The 14,306-nt window shown below is 48.8% G+C and overlaps 1 protein-coding gene across 3 annotated transcripts in view; it reads right to left on the reverse strand.

Moving 5' to 3' along the window:
* The window catches only part of QRICH2 (glutamine rich 2), a 32,610-nt gene extending 18,884 nt beyond the window's left edge, over window positions 1-13,726 (reverse strand). Inside the window, exons 1-4 of one of the 3 annotated variants that reach the window (XM_042965716.1) lie at window positions 12,938-13,726; window positions 12,745-12,825; window positions 11,506-11,565; window positions 11,044-11,154 (exon numbers count right to left, since the gene is read on the reverse strand). In XM_042965716.1, coding sequence (XP_042821650.1) covers window positions 11,044-11,154; window positions 11,506-11,565; window positions 12,745-12,825; window positions 12,938-13,447 — 762 coding nt within the window. In that variant the 5' untranslated portion in view covers window positions 13,448-13,726. Of the gene's footprint in view, window positions 1-11,043; window positions 11,155-11,505; window positions 11,566-11,851; window positions 12,070-12,744; window positions 12,826-12,937 lie in introns of those variants that run through there. The other 2 variants (XM_042965715.1, XM_042965717.1) reach the window with 2 other exon arrangements.
* Window positions 13,727-14,306: the final 580 nt, after the last annotated feature.

Consider the following 14,306-nt stretch of genomic DNA (forward strand, 5'->3'; position numbering starts at 1 on the left):
TATAGCAGAGGTGCCTGGGTGGCTCAGTCAGTTAAGCGTCTGACTTTTGATTTTGGCTCAGGTCAGGATCTCAGGGTTGTGAGATTCAGCCCCTTGTGGGGCTCTGCACTGGGTGTGGAGCCTGCTTAAGCTTCTCTCTCTCCCTCTACCCCTCCCCCCTCACTTGCACTCTGTCTAAAAAAATAAATAAATAAAATTTAAAAACCCAAAATGTTCTATAATGAAGCACTGATAATACACATGAAATGAAAAGCAAAAACAAAAAAATAAAACTGATTCATGATCCAATTACATGCTGTCTGTAAGAGACATATATTAATGTCAAAGAAACAAACAAGTAGAAAGTAAAAAGATAGAAAACAATAAACCATGCAAATACTAATCAAAAGAGAGCTGGAGGGATGCCTGGCTGGCTCAGTCAGTGAAGCATGCAACTCTTAATCTTAGGGTTGTGAGTTTGAGCCCCATACTGGGTGTAGAAATTATTCCCCCCACCCCCAAAAGAAAAGAACAGAAGAGAGCTGGAGTGACTGTACTAACATCAGACAACATTGTTAATAGAGACAAAGAAAGACATTTTATACTGACACAAGAGTCAATTCATTAGGAAGACCTAATAATTTTTAAAAAATATATGAACTGAGCAACAGAGCTCTAACATACATAAAAAACCGGACAGAATTAAAGGGAGAAATAAACAATTCAACAATAATAGTTGCAGACTTCAATACCCCACTTTCTTTTTTTTTTTAATTGTTTAATGTTGATTTTTGAGAGAGAGAGAGAGAAAGAGTGCAAGTGGAGGAGGGGCAGAGAAAGAGGGAGACACAGAATCTGAAGCAGGCTCCAGGCTCTGAGCTGTCAGCACAGAGCCAGACATGGGGCTCGAACTTATGAACCATGAGATACGCTGGGTGGGACACTTAACCGTTGACTGAGCCACCCAGGCGCCCTGATACCCCACTTTCAATAGGGATAGAACAAATAGGTAGAAGATCAACCAGGAAATAGAAGACTTGAACAACACCATAAACCAACTGGACCAGCAAATATCTGTACAACACTTCACATAACAAGATCTGAATAAACATTTTCCACAATAGACCACATGTTAGGCCACTAGAACGCAAACAAAACACAAAACACAGGAAAAAATAAAGATGTTTTCAGTCATATAAATACAAGCTGAAATTCATCAGCAGCAGACTCACACTATAAGAAATGTTAAATGAAACCCATCAGGCAGACAGAAAATGATACCAGATGGAAACCTGGATCTACACAAAGGGACAAAAAGCACTGGAAATGGAAACTACATGGATGAATCTATAAGATGGTTTTCTTATGACTCAAATCTCTTTGAAAGATAATTGACTGTACAAAATAAGAACAATGTATTGTAGGGTTTATAACACATGTGGAAGTAAAATGCACGACAACAATAGCACAAAGCATGAGCTGGCAAACAATGGCCATGGGCCAAATCCAGCCCATCATCTGTTTTGTTAATGATAGTTTATTGGGACACAGGCACACTGATTCATTTATGTATTGTTTATGGTTATTTTCACATAATAACAAGAGTTGAGCAATTGTGACAAAGACTATATGACCCACAAAACCTAAAATATTTACTTGCCTCCTCTAGAAAAAGTTTGCTGACCCCAGAAATAAAAGCCCCTGGAAATATGCCATTGTAAAGTCCTTATACTATGTGAAGGTGGACTGTGATTAAGCTAAAGAGGTATAAATCTATAAACCCTAAAGCAACCACTAAAATAACAAAGACTTGGAGCGCCTGGGTGGCTTAGTCAGTTGAGTGTCTGACTTAGGCTCAGGTCATGATCTCACAGTTCATGAGCTGCTGTCAGCGCAGAGCCTGCTTCAGATCCTCTGTCCCTCTCCCCCTCCCCCCACATGCTCTCAAAAAAATAAATAAAACATTAAAAAAATAACATAAAATAACAAAGACTTATAGCTAATAAGCCAACAAAAGAGGTTACAAACAAAAACATTCAAATAATACAAAAGAAGAAGACAAAGAGGGAAAAAGGAACAAAAAGCAGATGGAACGATAGAACACTAATAGCAGGATGATAACTCAACCCTAATGATATCAATAATCACACTAAATATAAATGATCTAAACAGCCGGATTAAAAAGCAGAGATTGTCGGATTGGTTAAAAAAGCAAGACCAACTCCATGTCACTCGTAAGAAAAAACTTCATATAGAGAGACACAAATAGTTTAAAACAAAAAGAATGGGAGAAAGTACACCACACTCACACATGTATAAGAAAAAAAAAAGCTGGAATCACAGTATTAATATTAGACGAGGTAGATTTCAGAAAGAAAAATATTACTAGGGATAAAAAGGTGATTTCTTCATATAAGGAGATCAATTCATGAAGAGAGCATAACAATCCCAAATATTTGTGCACCTAATAACAGAGCTTCAAAATATGTGACACAAAACCTGACAGAACTACTACAAGGAGATATGGATAAATCCACAATTATAGTCAGATATTTCACTACCTTTCCCTCAGTAATTGACAAGTAGGCAGAAAGTCAGCCAGGACACTGTATTCATTTTCTGGAGCTGTTACAACAAACAGACTGGGTGCCTTGAACAACAGAAATTTGTTGTCTCACAGCTCTGGAGGCGAGGAGGTTGAGATCCAGGTGTGGCAGGGGTGGTTCCTTCTGAAGCTGTGACGGAGAATCTGTTCCATGCTTTCTTCTAGCCTCTGGTGGCCTCAGGCATTCACTGATGGCTATCTTCTCCCAACCATCTCCGGACAATCATCTCTCTATGTGTGTCTCTTTCTGTCCAAGTTTCCCCCTTTTATACAGACTCACTTATATTGGATTATGGCCCACCTTAATGACCTCATCTTAACTTGATCTTCTGCAAAGACCCCATTTCCAAATAAGGTCGCATTTACATGGCAGGGTTAGGACTTCAACAACTTCTGGAGGGGTGGGGGTGGGGGGACACAGAGTTTAACCCAACAGATACAGTAAACCTGAACAAAACTACAACCCATGTGACTTGACTGACATTTATAGGATACTTGCCCCAAGGATAGCAGAGGACACATTGTTCTCAAGTGCACACAAGCATTTACCAAGAGAGACCATGCTCTGGGCCATAAAATATACATCTAACAATTGAAAAGGATCCAGGTTTGTACACATTATATTTTTTGACCACAATGGAATTAGAAATCGGTGACAGAAAGATCCCTGGAAAATCCCCAAATATTTAGAAACAAAATAAGACTGCTAAATAGATCATAGATGAAAGAAGAAATCAAAAGGGATATAGAAAGTATCTTGAACTGTATACTAGAATTTGTGGGCTGCTGCTAGAGCAATACTTAGGGACATATTTATATAGCACTAAATGCCAATACTGAAATAGAAAAAAGGCTCAGCTTGCACTTCAAGGAACTAGCAAAAGAAGAGATTAAACCCAGAACAAGCAGAAGAAAGGAAACGTTAAAGGTCTGAGCAGAAAGCAGAAAACAACAAAGAAAATCAATAAAATGAAAAAGCAAGCCATTTGGGTAAAGCAACGTGATTGATAAACCTCTAGACACACTGGTGAGGAATAAGAGAAGACATAAATTACCAACATCAGGAATGTCATCAAGGAAATGCAAATTAAAACAGGATACCACTACACAACTATGAGTATGGCCAAAATCTGGAACACTGACAACAGCAAATGCTGGCAAGGATACGGAGCAACAGAACTTTCCATTCGTTGTTGGTAGGAATGCAAAATGGCACAGCCACTGTGGAAGACAGTTGGCGGTTTCTTACAAAATGGAACATATTCTTTCTATATCCCAGCAATCACGGTGCTTGGTATTTACCCAAAGGAGTTGAAAACTTACGTCCACACAAAAACCTGCACGCAGATGCTTACAGCAATCTTATTTATAATTGCCAAAACTTGGAAGCAACCGAGATGCCCTTCGAGTAGGTGAATGGATAAACAAATTGTGGCCCAGCCCAGATAATGGAATATTATACAGCGCTAAGAAGAAATGAGCTATATCAAGTCATGAAAAGACATGGAGGAAACTTGGGGCGCTTGGGTGGCTCAGTGGATTGAGTGTCCGACTCTTGATTTCGGCTCAGGTCATGATCCCAGGGTTGTGGGATTGAGCCCTGCGTTGGGCTCCATGGTGAGTGTGGAACCTGCTTAAGATTCTGTCTGCCTCCCTCTGCCCCTCCCCTGCTCATGCTCTGTCTCTCTGTCTCAAAAACAAGTAAACATTAAAAACAACAACAAAAAAACTATGGACTTTGAGTGACATTATGAGTCCATGTAGGTTCACCAGTTGTAACAAACGTACGCTCTGTTGGGGGATGTTAGTGGGGGAGGCTATGCAGGTAGGTGTGGGCAGAAGGCAGATGGGAAATCTTTATACCTTCTTCTCAATTTCTTTCTTTCTCTTTCTTTTCTTTCTTTCTTTCTTTCTTTCTTTCTTTCTTTCTTTCTTTCTTTCTTCCTTCCTTCCTTCCTTCCTTCCTTCCTTTCTTTCTTCCTTCCTTCCTTCCTTTTTTTCTTTTCTTTCCTTCTTTTTTTTTAAGCAGGCTCCACACCTAATGTGAGGTTTGAATTCACAATCCCGTGATGAAGAGTCGCATGTTCCACTGGTGGAGTCAGCCAGGAGCCCTTATGCCTTCCACTCAATTTTGCCATGAACCTAAAACTCTACAAAGACAAAGTCTGGGGGTGCCTGGGTGGCTCAATCGGTTAAGCATCCGACTTCAGCTCAGGTCATGATCTCCTAGTCCATGAGTTCGAGCCCTGTGTCAGACTCTGTGCTGAGAGCTCAGAGCCTGGAGCCTGCTTCAGATCCTGTGTCTCCCTCTCTCTCTGCCCCTCCCCTGTTCATGCTGTCTCAAAAATAAATAAAAACGTTAAAAAATTTAAAAAAATAAAAAGGTAAAGTCTATTTTTTTAAGTCAATTTTTAAACGTGGGGGAAAAACATGCCGTTCCGTAAGCCCCACTACCCTCTTTCAGGCACATCTAATCCTGACCAGAGGCTGTGCTGTGATCCCCGTGACTATCATTTTTTAGTCAGGATCCAAGTTCCCGTGATTATAATCTTTATTTTTCTCTCCTTGATTTTTTCTTTTAAGCAATCTCTACACCCATTGTGGGGCTCGAACTCACAACCCCAAGGTCGAAGAATGGCATGCTCTACGGACTAAGCCAGCCAGGGGCCTCCACCCCCGCCCCCTCCCCCCAACCCCCAGTGATAATCTTAAATGTCATTCGCAACTTGTTCCACATCGATTGAGCAGCATCTGTAAAACTGCAAAAACGCACAGCTCTCGGTAGGGGACCCTGGCCAGGGTGAGGCTGGCACCGCCCAGGGTTAGTGTGTACTCCTTGGACCCTGGGAGCCCTTAAAATCTTTGCGAAACAATTTCCTACTATTCGAATCACCTACAAGATCCCAGGAAGCACGAAAGATTTATAACGTCTTAGGGCCTCACCTTGGCAGAGCACAATACTTCCCTCTGAGGTCAGGAGCCTCACTGGTGACACTTGATGGCCCACCTGCAATCCTAGCTCTGGAACTACTCGGTGAGGCCCCAAACCATTTAACAAAAACACCGGTTCAACGACCTGGACTCGTTTTCTCCTGCCGTCTCACAAATTGCCACAGACATAGACACCGAAAACGACACGAGTTTAGAGTTGGTTATCTCACTGTTTCCATGGGTCATGAGTCTGGACATGTTTTATCTGTGTGCTCCATCAGGGCCCTCAGCCTGCAATCTAGGCCAAGCTGCGGCCTTATCTCAGGCTCAGCACTGTTGCCAGAACTCAGCTCCTCGTGCCCGGCTGTAGCTCTTAGCTCCTAGAGGCCACTCTCGATCCCAGCCACTCGGCCCCCTCCACAGGGGCCAGACTCGGGTTTCACTTTCTTGAGAAGGGTTCACCTGATTAGGTCAGGACCACCCAATCCCTCCTGAGATTAACTCAAAGTCAGTGTATTAGCAGCCTAATTATGGGAGAGGTACCAAATCATATCCACAGGTTCTGCCCACACCCGAGGGGATTATACAGGTGTGCGCAGCAGAGGGCAGGAGTCTTGGCAACCATTTTAGGGTTCTGCCTGTCACCTAGAGGGGCCTACTGGAGTTAAAATCAATCACTACAAACAACAACAAACAAAAGAGGAAGAGAGGGAGGGAGGGAGGGAAGAAGGAAGGAAGGAAGGAAGGAAGGAAGGAAAGGAAAGGAAAGGGAAGGAAAGGAAAGGAAAGGGAGGGGAAAGAAAACTGACTACATGCAAAGATTTTGAAGGCAAATCTTAAAAGACACCCAATGTATTAATGTATTGCTCGTGTCAGAAAACCATTCCAGAACCAAATGCTGTGGACTTTGTGTCCGTCCAGGTTGCTGCCTGACATTCGGAAACAATATCGGAAAAGTTCAGCTAAACCTACAAGACTAGACAATCATTCATGAACTGCCCTCAAGAGGAAGAAGGGGACTGTATTACCTGTTCCTGATGGCTGCCATTACAAACTACCCCACAACTTAGTGGCTTCAGAGAGCACAGATTTCTTATCGTACAGGTCGAAAGGGCAGAATTCCAAAGCTAGTTTCACTGGGCTGGAGTCAAGGTGACTGGCAGGTGCTGATTGTACAGGCTCTCGCCTTCTCCAGCTTCTTAGACTTGCTGGCATTCCTTGGCTTGTGCCTGCGTGGCTCCAATCTCTGCTTCTGTGGCCACATTTCCTTCCCCTCCTCGGTAGTAGAATCTTCTGCCTCCCTCTCATCAGGACCTTTGTGATCACACCACTGGGCCCACCCAGATGATCCAGAATAAGCCCCCATCTCAAAATCCTTAACTGCTTCACATCTGCCAGGTCCCTTCTGCCATGTAAATCAACGTTATTCAGCTTGCCACAGCGCCTAAAACTAAAGCTACAGTTTACGATCCTGGAAAAATGGATATAACGGTTATGGTGGGGGGATGGAATGGGGTTTTTGAAAAGTTGGTCATTTTGGGGGCGCCTGGGTGGCTCAGTTGGTTGGGCGACTAACTTCGGCTCAGGTCACGATCTCGCGGTTTGTGAGTTCGAGCCCCGCGTCGGGCTCTGTGCTGACAGCTCAGAGCCTGGAGCCTGCTTCGGATTCTGTGCCTCCCCCTCTCTCTCTGCCCCTCCCCTGCTCTCACGCTCTGTGTCAATAATAAATAAACGTTAAAAAAAATCATTGAAAAAAGAGTAAAGTTGGTCGTTTTTGTTACTGGCATCAGATGAGACCCACATCATAGCTGAGGATCACGGGAATTGAAAATAACGGGTGCCAGGCCTGACCTCCTAACATGAACCGCACTTCAGACTCATCAAACAACAAACTGTAACTACTCACCCCCCCTCCAGCTGGGAAAATCTGGAAAACAGCCATCTGTTGCTCTGTCCCTTACACCCTGCGCCAAGTTCAAGGATCTTGGAGGCAGAGATGCCAGGTGCTCTATGTTAAGACAACTTATCAACTCTCACCTTCCAAGATAGTCAATACCATGGGACTTTCCTACCAAAGTGTATCTCGTGCCGGCTCTCCTCCTCACTTCAGCAAGCCTAAGGTGGTGTCGTTTATGATGGACCATCAATTTACGTACTGGTAGAAAAAGGAAAATGCTGCCAATCAATTACAAAATACCATCAACTCAAAGACACAACCTGATTTCAGAGACGCTAAAATGTGAGGGGGGGGGGGAATGTACATCTTGGAATCAATGGGTCTATTTTGATTCAAAATACATTTCTTTTAAGCCCCTCCTTCCCTGTTAGCCTGTTAGGTTGTGATCTGAACGAGGAGGATGTAAGATGAAGTCGTCTCTACGCAGGATTCATCTAGCGCTCCCTCCTGGACTGGGGCTTTCAGTCCTTCCCGCCTTAAATGAGATCTGCACCCCCAATCCACAGAACCTACCTACTATGTCCTTGACGCCGAGACATTACGACATTTTAATTTCTGTTTCCCCGGGGATGTGCCATTTTGCCCAGGTAGATGAGAGCAGGGTCAGTCTTGGGAAGCCCTTCCTCCCGATTGCGCCACTGTTCTTTGGGTCCTGAAGCAGAAGATATCTAAATGCTGATCCCAACTTCACAGTTGTACTGGAATACAAGTTTTAATTTTTGCTTCCTACTCTGTTTAGAGGCCACAAAGCTTTGAAGAGAAAATGCCCTTTATCTCGGACAGGCTATCTCTGCAAGAGACCGTCTGTGCTCAGGGTCCGTGGGCCTGGTAAAATGGTTGCTGAAAAATTCTTCCATTGTTAAATGCCCGTCACAAAGGGATCTAGCTGGAAATTCAGATTCAACACTGTGATGACAGGAGAGTGGGGAAGCTTTTTCCTCCCTTAACGAAAGTTTTGATTGGTGGGCTAGGGTAGGCTCTTCTTGGTTCTGACCCCTAGTAGTAGGACAGGAGGAAGGAAGGAGAGGCAGCAGAAGCAACATCATCATTCTTGGGTATATGTGAGAATTAAGGCCACCCACCCAATCAAAGGAGGGAGGCAGAGACTCCGAGCACAGTGAGGCGAGGTGTTGATCACCAAACGTTAATCAACGTCCTTGCAAGAGTGGGCATCTGACGGACGGGCACACTCTGGGCAGTTACAGCAGACAATTTACCTCCTAGCACGCAAGTCCCTCCCCTGGTTCCTCATTGGCTGAGTGCTACAGAGGTAAGTCCCTCCCCTGATTCCTCACTGGCTGAGTACTACGGAGGTTACAGCCTTACCCGGAAGTCGCCTATGCGCATGTAAGGCAAAAAGTAGTCAGACTGGAACAAATGTACATTCTTTGAGGTGACGCAGAGACTTCAGTTTTTTGGCACATGCTCATTGCAAAGCCCACAAAAATAAGGCCTCGAATCAGAGACGGGGGGGGGGGGGGGGGGGGAACCAGGAAGTGACGTGTCTAAAGGTTTGGGACTCCATTATGGCGGGGGGGGGGGGTTCATACATGTTCCAATAGATTGTAAACCTACTGTTAGCATAGCTTTTATCTGGTATTTCTGAAAACGAATCATCTCCCTTACTTCTTACGGTATACAAAGTTGTAAAGAACACCCTGTTGCCCCTCAGAATACGCCTTTGGCTGGCACTGGGCTGTGTCCCCAAGTACAGTGAACTCCTGGGACGGGCACCTTCCTCCTCAGTTCTGAGCTCCCATAACCGTAGCTGCTACGTGTGTGCTTGCAGCCTTCCTCCTCCAGATCAAAACACAACTCCTTTCCCATGTCTGGCGTTCCAGATATGATATTGACTCCTCTGTGCTGATCACCCCTTTACTCACCGTCCCCAGTGTGTGTCCTGACCCCCTACTTAGGACACAGGCAGATGCTGTGCCTCGGCATCGCCTCAGAGCTACCGCCCACCGGCCAAAACACATAGTTGACCTTAACGATGCTGAGTTTTGGGGCACCTGGGTAGCTCGGTCAGTTAAGCATCCAACTCTTGATTTTGGCTCAGGTCATGATCTCGCAGCTCATGGGTTTAAGCCCTGCATCGGACTCTGCGCTGATAGCATGGAGCCTGCTTGGGATTCTTTCTCCCGCCTTGCTTGCTCTCTCTTTCAAAAAGCTTTAAAAAAACACACGCTGATTTTTGAAATCCTAATTTCATAAAGGGTCCCACCAACAGTGCAAGAACGATGGGGCTCCGGCAGGTCTGTCGTGTTTTCTCAGCCTGACACAGGGACGCTCTCCACGCGTTCATTTTGGTCTGTGCGGCAGGTGGACTCGTCATTACCAGAACTTGTTCTCTTGCGTTCTCAAAGATGTTTTCATGTTTATAATCTATGCTCATTTGCTCCTGGGCTTGTTCACGATTACGAGCAACTGTCAAAACACACACGCTTTCTTACCTCCGGAGAAGCGAAAATGTCTAAAGGAGCTTATATTGTGCTTAGTTATAGGTCTGGCAGGTGTCTCCTATGGCACCTTGAGAAAATGCGTAGTTCACTTAAAACAGATACTGGTACGTGCACAAAACCTTTGGCTTAAAACACACACACACACACACACACACACACACACACACACACACACACACACAGCAAAAGCAGAGGCAACCTTTTTCCAGGCCATTCCTTTCGTTTGCAGTGTCCTCTTCCAACTCCTCTGAAGATGCACCCCCATTCAAAAAGCACCCACGTAATAGTGAACGTGCCCCAGATGGCCACTTGGTGGCGCCAAAAGGTCCATTGTCTCCCTGGTTTGTGTGAGTAGTGGGGTGGGGGGAGAGGGTGCTCCTTTCTGAGTAATCCAGAGGCACAAAGCCAGGAGAAGGGGAATGTCCAGACCAAAAGGGCAACTGATCCTCGTCCTTGAGGGCCATTTGAGAATACCCATTTTATTCAGGCGGAGACAGGGTGGGGATCTAAAAACGATTTGGTTACCCTGTGCACCGCCTGAGGACGGGCAGACGATTGCATGCACCCATGTGTCAAAGTCATCAGCACAGGGCCCCCTAAAGACGTTTTATTTCCAAGGTGGGTCATCTTTGTCCACTAGGAGTGAAGGGACTCAGGCATCTCAGAACAGACTGTAAAGGAACTTTGAAAAGCTACAAAAGCAAATCAAAACTATACTCAGGTACCATTTTCCATCCAACTGGGGACAAAAAGGGTACTGGAAGACAGGGCTGGTGGGGACTCAAGAAACAAGTTCTCTCCCACATTGTTGGTCGGGGGTTAAACTGGAAGCATTTGCGCGGAGGACTGTTTGGCAAAAATCAGCCAAATCACAAACCCACATTCCATTTCTGGGAATCTGCCCTGAGGGTATGTTTGCATGTGTGAAGGTCACATTGGAACGTGGTTTGTTACAAGATAGGAAAAAAACCACATAAAACACCCATGACAGGAAACATGAAATTATGAACATCCACGTAATGGAATATCGTGCAGTAGTAAAAAGGGAGAGAGGTTCAGGGGAGCCCCACCCGAGACCACGGCCCAGCCCCCCCCCCCAATTTGTTCACCGCTTGTGAGGACCTCCAGCCATCAGTAATTGCTTGCTCTAGCTCCTCCCAGGTGACCATGGTGACTTCTTCTCCAACAGGCATCAAACTCAGCTTCCGGCCCACTAGATCCTGACAGTAATCGACAACAAGAAGACAGACACACACACACCCCTAGTTTAGTCCCTGAAAGCTTCAGGAACAGAACTGAGCTAACAGAACCGTAGCCCTAGCCCTGAGGACAAGTCACTGTCCTTCATGTGACCAGTGAGTCTTGGGCAGCCAGTTTCCTGTCCCACGAGGGCTCCTTGTGGGACACCCGGACAGGGATGGGAAGGATTTCCCCTCAATCCGGGGGCAGTGCCCAGAGGGCAGAGGGCATCATCGAACCCCAGAGGGACACAGACCTCTGGGGTGGGAGTCTAGACATCTTCCCCTGCTGCCTCCTTGAGGGCCCTTTGTCACAGAGCTTGCCCATATTACCAGGAATTTGTCCCGTTCTCTGATTTTCTTCTCTAGTTCATCCAACCGTTGGAAGGCTTTCTGGAAGAAGAGTTCAGAGACTGAGGATCAAAACAGCTCCTCTTGTGCCGCCCCACCCCACCCCACCCCACGCACAAGGAGAAGAAAGGAGGTGTGCTGATCTAGGAGGGGAGGAGGGTAGAGGTAGGGCTGGTTAAGTCAAGGCTCTTCTTTTCCTTTCCAGCCAACTAGAGGAAGGGAAGTGGGGGGAGGGCACTGGAGGAGGGACTGGGGGACAGCGGGTCAAGAGCAAATGCTAGGGCAGGAATGGAGCCTTGGGTCCCGGGATTCATTTCATCCTACCCACCGAGGAAACATCCCAGCCCTGCTGACTGAGGCTGATTAAGCCTCTCAAGGACAAAAATTATCAGGCGCTTCCAGGGTGTCTGAACGTCTGTGTGGTTGAAAGAGAAAAGCACCCCAAAAGAGCCAAGACAAATTGCTAAAACTTAAGTTGCTCCATAGGACTTCTGCAAACCTCCAGAATGTAGGAATCTCAAGGTAAAACAAGCCTTTAGTCTAAAAACAAAAAAACAAAAAACACAACACCCTACCCCCGCCCCCCCCCCCCCCCACTACATTTCAAAAAGAAAAGCTTCCCAGAGTGAAAATGAGTCCCGCTGGGCGCTCAAGGCCTGGGACCCGAGGTAGAAGGTGGTCACTGGCTCCCACCGCCTTCTTTGAGCTGTTCTGCGCCGCCCCCCGCCCCCCCCCCCCCAGCCTCGGCGGGAGAGGGGGAGGGGGGTGCTTCTTCCTAATTGCCCCTCCTCCTCCCTCCAGCTCCGAGCCCCTGGGTGGCCTCCTGAGGGCCTGAAATAAGAGCACTGCCTCGTGCTTCCGGTCCCTACAGTGCGTCTGAAAGTTCCACTTCCTTCTCCAAGGAAACCGAGACCCAAGTGCAGGAGCCGATGCCCGCGGCGGCTGTGTGACCACGGCGCTCTCTCCATCTCAGGCCCTCCTCTAGGACGGAGATTGGGCTTTCAACACCCACCATCTTACTTTATGCTTGTTTGAAGGAAATTGGCTCAAAGAATATTCTGAGAAGTTGTCAGCTCCCCCCCCCCCCATGTCCCACACTGGGCCCGCTCAGGATCCCTAGGTGTCTGAGAACTGGTGGAGCGGCGAGGAAAAGCGCCGCGTGGGAGGGGGCGACTCATCCGCGAGGCGGGGGTCCCCGCCTCCCTCACCAGGGGACCTCACCTCGGAATGCTCCTGCGCCTTTTCCTTGGCTTCTTTCAAGGCTTTCACATCTTCTGCGACATCGTGCAGCAGCACCGTGGCCTGCAAGGTCGAGAAGGGCCGCTCGGTGGCCTGGCGCCCCCGCCGCGCCCGCGCCTCCCTGCCGGGGACCCCTCCGCTTGGGGAGAGAGGCCTGTCGGCCACCCGCGCTCACCTTGGTGGCGCTGGCCCGCTCGCCGTCCTGCTCGCCGTCCTTCCCGATTGTCACCGGCCCTCCTCGAGCCCTGTCCGGCAGCAGCACGGCCATCTCCCCCTCCGGCCGGTCCTGGGAGTCCACGGGCAGCCGGCCCACGGGATAAGTAAGGTGCTGCACGTGGCTCATGATGCCCTGCACCTGGCTTGTGACGGTCTTGAGCTGCTTGCTGAGGTCCTTCACCTGGCTCTCCAGCGCCGGCGGCCTGGCCGAGCTGCTGCGCGGCTTCTCTTTGGGCACAGCCAGCTGCGGGGCGCTGAGCGCGGTCCGCGGGAGCTCCGAGGAGCGACTCGACTCGGGCGACGGCGACTGGAAGTTGATGCGCACCTCCTGCAGGTTGAGGCTCCGGAGCATGGCCACGATGAGCGTGTGCAGGGCCGTGAAGTTGACGGCGCCCACCTCCGGGGTGCCGATGGCCAGGTCGGCCAGCTCCCGGAGGGAGACCGTGGCGGTCGCCGTCGCGGGCGGCATCGTGCGCCTTCTCAGCGGGGGTCCGCGCCCGCCACGTCCCCCTCACTGCCCGCCGCGCCCCTGGCGCTCTCCGGAGCACGAGGAGTCACCGTCTGCAGCGCTCGGAAGACGGAGAGAGGAAGGGCCCGGCCGCCAGGCTTCCCCCTCTTTGCTCCCAGGGACGGGCGCCCGCCTCCCCGGCGGGGTCCGGCCGCCACCTACCCTGCGCAGTCCGGTCTCCGCTCTCCCGTCTCCCAGCTCCCCGAGCTCGAGCCCTGGGCCGCCCTCCCCTCGCGCAGGGTCGCGGCCGGTGGACGTTTGGAACGGGAGGGACCGCCCCGTTCGCCGTCCGGTTGTGCACGCACGCCGCGCGCGGAGGGTTCTGCCAATGAACAGGCCCCGCCGAGCGCCTTGCGGGACCTCCCCGTACACGAAGCCACCCGCAAACTCGCAAGGGGAGCCCATTCTAGTGGGGTCCGGGGAAGCCTTGGCCGTATCCCCAGCACACCAGTAACTGTTATCAGTGAATGCTCCTAAAGGGGCTTCGGGGCTGTGCCAAGGCATCGCTATCGGGAGCACAGCATTTGGGGGAGGGGGAGGCCTCCTAAGGCTCACCTAGATTCGAGCCGTCGCTTAACCGCCCCATTCGTTCACTCAGCCACTGGGAACAGAGATTTAAGGGACACCACGTGTGTCCTTAGCTTGTTCCATTATTCAGGGCAGTGGCACATGTCTAAGGGGTGCAGTCCTGAGACCTTGGCCTCTTGGAGACAGTTCCCATCTCACTGTGCTTCAGCAGAAAGGAGGGGAACTTGGGAGAGACCACTCACTACCCAGGCAGCTCTGACCAGCCACCACATGGCAGGCCTTTACTGTGCCA

This window comes from Panthera tigris, chromosome E1 (assembly GCF_018350195.1).
Source record: "Panthera tigris isolate Pti1 chromosome E1, P.tigris_Pti1_mat1.1, whole genome shotgun sequence".
In the NCBI taxonomy this organism is placed as follows: Eukaryota; Metazoa; Chordata; class Mammalia; order Carnivora; family Felidae; genus Panthera; species Panthera tigris.